Raw genomic sequence first — 10,134 nt, 5'->3', positions numbered from 1 at the left:
AGAAAGGAAGTCAAAATTGGCACATCTCTCTCAACTGAAGCAAAAAAAACTTAATATTCTTACTTCAAGAATACAAATATGTGTTTGCATGGTCGTATCAAGACATGCCAGGACAAGATATGGATATGGTAGTCCACAAACTGCCCATCAAACCAGAATGCAAATCGGTGTAACAAAAGCTAATGAGAATGAGACCTGAAATGCTCCTTAAGATCAAGGAAGAGGTCAAGAAACAATTCGATGTCGGCTTCCTCCAAGTGGCCAAGTATCCGAAATGGGTGGCTAATATAATGTTGGTTCCAAAGAAAGACAGTAAAGTATGCATGTGTGTCGATTACCGAGATCTTAACAAGACGAGTCCCAAAGATAACTTTCCTCTACCGTACATAGAATCTTTGGTAGATAATACTGCCGGGAACACTTTATTCTCATTCATGGATGGATTCTCATGATATAACTAGATTAAGATGCATTCTGAGGACATGGAAAAGACCACATTCATCTCAATGTGGGGAACTTTATGTTACAAGGTAATGCCCTTCGGATTAAAGAATGTCGGGGCAACATATCAAATAGCCATGGTAACCTTGTTTCATGACATGATGCACAAAGAAATTGAGGTTTATGTCGATGACATGATTGTCAAAGCACAAACCGAAGATGAACATGCCGAGAATATGAGAAAACGCCTTCAAATATTAAGAAAGTTCCAGCTGAAACTGAACCCCAACAAATGTACCTTCAGGGTAACATCTGGAAAGATATTAGGCTTCGTTGTCAGCATGATAGGTATCAAAGTCGATCCAGATAAAGTTAAAGCCATCCAAAATTTACCTCCCACACAAGAACAGAAAGAGGTTCGAGGTTTTTTGGGTAGGTTAAATTATATAGCGCAATTTATATCTCAATTGACCGACAAGTGCGACCCAATTTTCTGCCTTCTTCGAAAGAAAATTCTGGAACATGGGATGAGGATTGCCAGACTGCATTCGAGAAGATAAAAGAATACTTATCTCGTATCCCTATCTTAATGTCTCACATCTAGGGCAACCTCTTTTCTTGTATTTATCCATATTTAAGAATTCAATGAGGTGTGTTATGGGTCAGCATGATGAATCTGGGAGAAAAGAAAGGGTCACCTGAGTAAAAAGTTCACTGATTGCGAGGTCAGATATCCTCCTATCGAAAAAGTTTGATGTGCTTTAGTCTGGGCTACACGTAGACTTAGACAATACATGTTGTACCACACCACTTGGTTGATTTCGAAGTTAGATTCACTAAAGTATTGATGGGTGTACCTGCTCTCTCTGGAAGGTTAGCTCAATGGCAGATATTGTTGTCTGAATTTGACATCGAGTACGTGAGCCAAAAATCTATAAAGAGAAGTACCATATCGGATTTCTTGGCAAACAAAACTGCTGAAAATTACAAGCCGTTGGACTTTGACTTCCCAGACGAAGACTTGATGGCCATATCCTTAGAAGAAGCAAGTACTTCCACATGTGATTCTTGGAAAATGCATTTTGATGGAGCATCAAATGCATTAGGACATGACATTGGGGTAATATTAATCTCCCCTGAAGGAAATCATTACCCATTCATTAGCAGACTGAATTTTGATTGCACTAACAACATGGCAGAGTATGACTTGTGTTTTGGGGAATCGAGCTACTATTGGACAAAATATAAAGACCTTACGGGTATATAGAGATTCGACTTTAGTGATCTATCAGCTCTGCAGAGAATGAGAAACGAATGATGTAAAGCTGGTGGAAAGCTAATATTGGATATACTCGAAGAATTTGACGAAGTCTCTTTCCATTACGTACCAAGAGAAGAAAACCAAATGGTCGATGCTTTAGCTACTTTGGCAGTCGCATTCAAGGTTGGCGGTGAGTCTGATATGATGCCAATTGATATGCAGTCGTATGAGTACCGGACTCATTGTTACCAAACCGAAGAAGTAAAAGACATTAAGCCCTAGTATCATAACATTCTACAATATATCAAAAACTGAAGTTATCTAGAAGAAGCCATCGAAACCGATAAAATAACTATTATAATGGTGGTGGTTGGATATGTTATTGATGGAGAAGTCTTGTACAAGAAAAGCCATGATCATATCTTGTTGATATGTGTAGATGCAAAAGAAGCAAAAATGATACTATAAGAGGTACATAATAGAGTTTGCGGAATGCATGCGAATGACATATGATGTCAAGGCAAATTATGAGATGTATATATTTCTGGTCCACATTGGAAAGCGACTGCATCAATTATGCTAGAAGATGTCTAAATGTCAAATTTATGGGGATAAAATCAATGTTCCACCTCAACCTCTTCATGTGATGACTGCACCATGGCCATTCTCTATGTGGGGCATGGATGTTATCAGGAAATTTCATCCGAAGGCTTCAAATGGCCATCGTTTCATTCTTGTGGCAATTGACTATTTCACAAAATGGGTAGAGGCACATCTTATGATAGTGTTACTCATTCCATTGTTTGTAAGTTTCTGAAGAAAGAAATCACATGTCGGTATGGTTTACCTGAAAGAATCATTACCGATACTGCCACGAACCTGAACAGTAAGATGATGAACGTTGCGTGTGAACAATTTAATATAAAACATCATAATTCTACTGTTTATAGACCAAAGATGAATGAAGCGGTAGAAGCAGCAAACAAAAACATCAAGAAGATAGTGGAGAAAACAACTAAGATATACAAGGATTGACACGAGAAATTACCTTTTGCTCTTTTTGCTTACCGAACCTAGGTACGAACTTCGACTGGGGCAACCCCGTTCTCATTAGCATATGGGATGGAAGCAATACTCCTATTGAGGTAGAGATTACATCACTCCGAGTCCTATCAGAAGTTAAACTAGATTATGCATAATGGATCCAAAGTCGATATGATCAGTTGAACCTAATAGAGGAAAAAAGGTTGAAAACCATTCACCATGGTCAACTCTACCAAAAACGAATGATTCGAGCACATAATAAAAAAGTGCGTCCAAGGGTATTCCATGAAGGGGATCTTGTACTAAAGAGAATTTGGCAAATTCAAAAAGATTTCAGAGGAAAATGGATGTCAAATTGGGAATGACCTTATGTTATAAAGAAAGCTTTCTCCAGAGGAGCACTGATTCTGACTGAAATGGACGGGCCATAATTACCAAATCCTGTTAATTCGGATGCAGTAAAAAAATATTTCACTTAGGGTGAAAACCCGAAAGGGCGCTCTAATTTGAAAAAAACATTTAAGGTGAAAACCCGAAAGGGCGCCTTAAATTAAAAAAAGGTGGGTCCAAGATAAAAACCTGCAAAGGACGCCTTGAGACCAAGGATGGATCCAAGTTGAAAACCCGAAAGGGCAATTTGGATAAGGATTCAGGAAAGGTTTTGCGTCATGACATCCAAATCTTCTGCAGACTTAACGATTCAGGGAAATGTGGCACTTCTAAACATTGTCGCATTTTCAAAGTCCCATTTGCAAAGGTTGTACTCAAAAGTCGTCTAACAACGTATCAGTTCAAAAGCGCCCGCATTATTGTGATCTAAGGCATCTACTTATATATTTTTCCCTAAAATGTTTGTCATATAATTTGTTCATTTTTCTTTATAAATAAATATGATCATTTCTGTAAGTCAATTCCTTTTAATAATCTTGTGTTGAATTTAAACTTAATGATTTATTCACTCTTGAAAAGATAATTGGGTATTATTGTACAAAGATTTTCCTGAAAGGTACAGATATTCGGAAGCCGATCAGGGCTTATGCACTATACTTGAGATGACTAAAAGACATTTTTCTATACATCGAGTTTAAACATGGTGAAAAATACAAGATCAAGATCAGAATTCAAGATTCCATAATCAAGAGTCATCAGGACTGACAACCAGAGATTGAAGATTTCCCCCCAAATCCTAAAATAGCATATTTCACATATGCATTTTAGGCACACATAAAAACATTGCATCCATAGCATAGCATATATGCATAATTTTTGTAGATTATTCTTGTTAGAGTCAATTTCAACTTCACAGCGAAAAATATTGAACTCGAAAGCGATACAATTCACAAGAGTGGATTTCAACTTCACAACGTAAGACATCAAATTCAAAGCTCAACTTCACAGCGAATGAGACATCCACAATTTCAACTTCATATATTAATCTCAAAGCGATTCAATTTACAAGATTGGATTTCAACTTCACAACGAAGGACATCCAATTCAAAGCTCAACTTCACAACGAATGAGCCACCTAGGATTTCGACTTCACAATGAAGGATATCGTACCTAAAAGATTGACCCAAATTCACGAAGAATGAGTCATCTATAACACAACAATGAAAAACCAGTTTCATACCAAAGTCTTCAGGTCAAATTTCAGCTTCACAATGAAGTATATTGGGCTAGAAGATGACCCATGAGTGACTTTCCAATGCTTTGATCTCGTTTCAACTTCATGACGAAGGATATCGTGCTCAGGATTTTCCAGTTCAATTCAACCTCACGGTGAGGGAGTCGTCCGTAATTCAGTCCAAATTTACTATCAATCATGACATCAAATTTCAACTCTACGACAGATGATACTCTATAAGATGGGAATCGACTCCCATAATAGATGATGTTAAATTCGGTGATACCTTTATATTGGATGAAAAGTGTTTCTTTTACTCTTTTCCATATTCCCGTTACACGCTATGGGCAAAGAAGGGCAGATGTAGACACATTTTTTTTGTCCGGGTTTGTATATTCGTATATCTTATAGTATATTTATATTGTAAATTTATAGTATAGCATGCATATATATTATATAGTACCTTAATATATATATTACTATTATTATTTTAACAAATTAATATTTTTCCTTTGTTTTTGTTAGGTACAACCCAACCCGAAAGACGGTCGTGACAAACAGTTAAGTGGTCATATTGATAAATTTTTGAAAATTGTGGTCATATCGACACTAACCTCATAGTTAGGTGGGCATTCAAGTAGTTTACCCTAAAAGATATCATGGGTGTGTAGCTCATATGGTATGACTTATTTGAAACCAATTAAAGAGTTAAATGGTCATGTTGATAAAATTTTGAAAATGATGGTCATATCGACACTAACCTCATATTTAGGTGGACATTCAAGTAGTTTTCCCTAAAAGATATCATGGGTGCGTAGTTGATATAGTATATAGAGTGATTGTTTTGCATGTGAGAGCCTCTGGTTTTTGATTCACCGCACCTTCTCTTATTGTTTTTTTAATGAGTAAAATATATACATGGTCCCTTATGTTTTCGATCTAATTGATTTTGGTTATCGGTTAAAAAAGAATAATTTTGGTTCATTGGTTTAAAAAAAAGAGTGATTTTAGTCCCTTACATTATCAGTTCGTTCGATTTTAATCCTTCAGTCGTTAACCCTTTAACGAAAGTGTTATGTGATAATTTAAAAATTTTTAAAAAATACACGCTTCTTCTTCTTCTTGAAAACGTGTCCCTATACTCCCTTACTGCCGGTAAACAAGTCATTCTCGTTGGAGTTCTCGGTGCTTCATCTTCCGGATGCAGGTAAACCACGTATAGAATTATATATTATAGGAAATTTTGCAAATGGGTTCTAAACTCCCATTATTGTCCTTGTTTTCTCAATTCCATGCAGCTTAAAGCATGTTCTAGGTTTTATTGAAAAGTCAGAGGAATATGTGATGTTGCAGTTAATGATTCATATGTGATGAAGGCATGGACAACAAAGATAGTTATCGAGTGGAGATGTTGTTTACAAATATTGAGGCAAGCTCAAACTTATTAACCATTTTGTTCATTTTATGACTAATTTTAAGCTCAAGTTCATCCTTATTTTCAAGTAGGAAACTACGGCTAAATGGAGATGTGGGGTAATTACTAATTACTATCGTCTAAACTACATCCCTTATTGAATTGTAAGAGCATGTGAGGGGGGGAAATTATCGTTTAGAGCTGTCAGAACATTCTAAGTATCTGGAAGCTTTAGGTTTATAGTAAACAAAAAACAAACTACAATGATAAGAGATAGAACAACCAAGGAAGTGTATGAGATGACAAATAGTGATGTTTAATTTTGTGGGTTAGTAATACTCGATCATGACACATGAAAAGCTGTCTCAACAGCTACGACACAGTTGTTCTTTAGGCTTAGGAATTTAGATAAGTGTTAATTGCTTAGGCATGCAAATGCTTGAAAAAATACCTAGCAAGTGGCTGCATGCTTTCCCATGTTGGGAATTCGTATTTGCATGGATAATCATAATATCTAGCACCATGGATAATACATAATATTAAACACTATACTTTCCCAATGGATAATGCATAATATTCAGCACCATGCTTTCCCATGGTGGGAATTCGTGTTTGCATGCTTTTTCAGTGATCGATTCGTTGGTGGGAGGAAAAAGAAGAAGACACATGAATTATCTTTTACTTTTTAGTTGTCAACTCAGGTTTCCATAAACGAGTTAAATGGGAGTTAATGATTAAGAGACTAAAATCAAACGGATCAATAACGTAAGAGATCAAACGCACTTAACTTTTAAATCAATGACCAAAATCAGTCACACAGAAAATAAAGGGAACTATTTGTATAATACGTAAGCATTTATTAAACTCCTCATTGAAACTCTTTTGACAACAAAGATATAAGTTGGTTTACTCTTATTGATCTTATAGTATATACAATCGTCAACTAAATTTATATCAAAACCGATGAGATAATCACTTATTGACATTTATAACACCATTAACGAGATGCTTACTTGAATTCAGAGATCGATTAACTCAACAAGCCTTCTATCACATTTCTTATCTACTTAGAGTGTTTATCCATTCAATTAATTTATCTTGATGGATTTGTTAACCACACTATTTTATGTGAGATCGATACCTCACACACGAGAGTGTATCCACTTTATTACTTGAAGCGATAATTGAAGCTTACACTTGTCGGTACACACATCAATACCTAACTGTATGTACCAAAAAATTTAGATATGTATAAATAATAAAGTTAAGTATATATTTAATCAAAAAGAAACTTTTTCAACAAACAAATTTTAAAAAGATGAATTTATTTGTAAACATAATGAGAATAAGGCATTGGCTTATGGGAGGTTAACACTTATTTAAGTTTTAATATGTATATATAAATATATATCATGTGTGAATTTTCATTGAAGATTTTATCTTAATTTTAAATTTATTATATGTGAGTGTTGTTCAGATACATTTTGATTATTAGTTTAATTATTAATGTGTATTTGTATAATTCTCTTATTCATTCATTTTTAAGAAATAAATTATCTACATCTCGATTCGACTACCAACTAGTTGTTTTGGTCCAAATATCATTTCTTCGACAATTGAGTGTTTAAATATTACAGAACCGAACCCTGTACTTTATCAAATATTTGAATTTCCCTCTAACTTCATTTCCCACATTCCATTTGTTGTTTCCAGCGAGAAAATAACAGATTTGGTACCTATAATTTGTCAAGTTTTTTTAATATAATTCCTCCACTTCCAATTCCTTGTAAAAATATCACCTAAAGTTTCATTTAGTCCATCAATGTAGTACCTCCCTCTGATGTTTTTTAATGGGATGATTGAGAGATTTTTACTTTATCAAGCCTTTTAATTTAGTCCATACGATATATAAACACACACAAAAAAATATATGGGGTGGGCCATGGTATAAGGTAGGCCCAGGATAATATGGAATCAAGAATCAAACTGCTTCTTCTCCAATCTCCCATAACTGTTCCCGCTCTCCCATCTGAATATCTGATCCCCATTACCATTCTCGTTTCTTTCTCGGGCAGCCGTTGAATCTCCGTTCAAGGACCAGTGGAACACCGCCCCGGAACTGCCAACGCCGGTCACAAGGCTTCTTTCATGCAAAAACGCTGGCAAGATAATATTCCAAGAATACGGAGTTTTTGCCATTGATCTTAGTAAACGGGTGAGCAAGATAATATTCCAAGAATCTCTGAAATGGTCTCTTTAAATTGTTGTTCATAGGTTAACCAGAGTCTTTAAATTTTTGTTCATAGGTTAAGCAGAGTCTTCACTCACATATGGCTGATTTGGTTCAAAGATTATCCAAGAAAAGGAGCGTGGAAAAGGAAAAGGAAAAAGATATGGAAAAGGGTCAAAAACACATTGATCAACTTAGCAACCTACCAGACTCCATTATTTGCCACATCCTTTCCTTTCTCCCCACCAAATTGTCAGTTGCCACCAGTACCTTGTCATAGCGATGGAAGCATTTATGGACTGCTGTTCCCGTCCTCTCCTTCAGTTCAGCTGAATTCATTGGTACATTGGGCAGCTTTGTGGATTCTATAGGTAATTTTTTAACCAACTGTCAAGCTCAAAATGTGTACCAGTTTATCATAGACTTTAAACCTTTCTTGGAAGTGGATGAAGAGCATCTTGGTAAATGGGTTGCTGCTGCAGTTGAAAGGAATGTTCAAGAGCTGAAACTCAGCCTCAAATTTTCACATGTACCAACGGTTAGACTGCCTGGTCGTTTATTTGCTTGCAGAACACTCGTATCTCTCAAGCTGATTGATAATATTTTCATTGATCTTCGTGAAAATGTTTGTTTACAAAATCTAAGGACTCTGCAACTGGAGCGATTACACTACGCAAATGAAGGGTCTTTCAACATCCTACTTTCTGGTTGTCCAGTTCTTGAGGACTTGGTTGTTGAGAGGATTTTGGATGATGGGATTCTTGATATGGTCATCAATGTTGCTTCATTGAAGAGACTGAATCTGAAGAATTATGAAGCTAATGATCACGGTTTACTGATCAGCGCTCCGCTCTTGGAAAGGATAGAGCTGTCGCAGAATGTTTTGAATTTTAATGTTTTGAATTTTCAGATTGATTCTTCCAGCTTGGTGGAAGCAATCATAGATATCCATGTAACATGTGAGCCCATTGAAGCGTTCGCTAATCTTGAATTTCTGTCTTTATCAGAATATGCCTTAGATGGTATGGCGTTTCATGAGTTCCATAATCTGGTATGCCTGGAAACTACAACAAGCTGTGCAAATTGGGATGATCTGGAAGAGTTGCTTCACGGCTCAAACAATCTCAAGACCTTGGTATATCACATTGAAGTACCAATACTCCACAGGGGTCACAACTGTGATAAGTCATTTTCGAAGACTGTTCCGGTGTGTGTGTCTGCGAGTTTGAAGGCCCTTAAACTGACGGGATTCATCAATCAAAACTGTAACTGGACATTCATTCAATATATGCTGAAGAACGCCAAATTCTTGGAGGAAGTGAAGATCAGGACTTCCTCGATGTTGAAGAAACGACGCAGCCATATTAGAAACATGTTGAACTGCCCTAGGGCCTCAACAGAATGCCAGATTCGTTTTTTCTTGGACTCGACAGGCGAAGAATATCGGTTGTGATTGAAGTTCTCTGCATTCTGGTTTTGTAAATGTAGTTGCTTGTGAATATTGCTTGTTTGAGTGTTGAACACTGAACTGAACTGAACAGGTACATTTGATAATAGTAGTCCCCGACTCCCTGCTATAATCTACAAAGTTGCTTGTTTGCGAATATTATCTCTTGTTCCATAATCTGAACAGGTACAAAGTTGTTTTTTTGATGAGTCAACTCCTTTGCTAATTAATGCTGCAAATACCTTTTCTTTCTGTTTTTTAACTTGTTCCTTTTTTCTTTTGCATCCATGTAGTTTATGTTTTGAAATAATCAAAACTAACAACAAACGGGATATATAGAAAAATCCAAATGAAGAATATAAACAATGAAGGAACGAATATCACCTCTTGTGCTGCTATGTTTGGTATAATGTCTATTTCCATGATTTTAGACAACTTTAATTCAAGGAGCTTTCTATTATGATATCAGATAAGAGGATAAATGAGATTCGGACAATTGTCATAATTAATTTTAAATACACGAGTAATTTTTTATGTAAATTATATAAATTAAAATTTATATAATCATAATTATTTGAAATATAAATCTTAAATCTTAAACTCTAAGTCTTAACTAATAGACTGTGTATAAAATTTCCCTAAATATATTTATCAATATTTATTTATAAATCTT

The 10,134-nt window shown here is 35.6% G+C and overlaps 1 protein-coding gene across 1 annotated transcript; it reads left to right on the top strand.

The window, feature by feature from the left end:
• The first annotated feature begins 635 nt into the window (after positions 1–635).
• On the top strand, positions 636–9,467 carry LOC120157919 (FBD-associated F-box protein At5g60610-like). The gene is made up of 4 exons (XM_039168893.1): positions 636–864; positions 7,860–7,999; positions 8,091–8,280; positions 8,386–9,467. Exons 1-4 carry the CDS (start codon positions 636–638, stop codon positions 9,465–9,467), a joined length of 1,641 nt encoding a protein of 546 aa, XP_039024824.1.
• Positions 9,468–10,134: the final 667 nt, after the last annotated feature.

The sequence above is a fragment of the Hibiscus syriacus genome, unplaced genomic scaffold (genome assembly GCF_006381635.1).
Source record: "Hibiscus syriacus cultivar Baekdansim isolate YM2019G1 unplaced genomic scaffold, ASM638163v2 tig00111278_pilon, whole genome shotgun sequence".
NCBI classification, from domain to species: domain Eukaryota; kingdom Viridiplantae; phylum Streptophyta; class Magnoliopsida; order Malvales; family Malvaceae; genus Hibiscus; species Hibiscus syriacus.
The sequence above is the reverse complement of the archived record's forward strand: the minus strand, read 5'-3'. Positions and strand labels throughout refer to the sequence as shown.

What these genes read in the sequence shown, in the direction of transcription:
- LOC120157919 (XM_039168893.1), top strand. Translation starts at nt 636, where the DNA reads ATGATTGTCAAAGCACAAACCGAAGATGAACATGCCGAGAATATGAGA. An exon ending in CCATTGATCTTAGTAAACGG is followed by an intron (nt 8,000 to 8,090) that starts GTGAGCAAGATA and finishes TTTTGTTCATAG; the next exon opens with GTTAAGCAGAGTCTTCACTC. An exon ending in CAAATTGTCAGTTGCCACCA is followed by an intron (nt 8,281 to 8,385) that starts GTACCTTGTCAT and finishes TGGATTCTATAG; the next exon opens with GTAATTTTTTAACCAACTGT.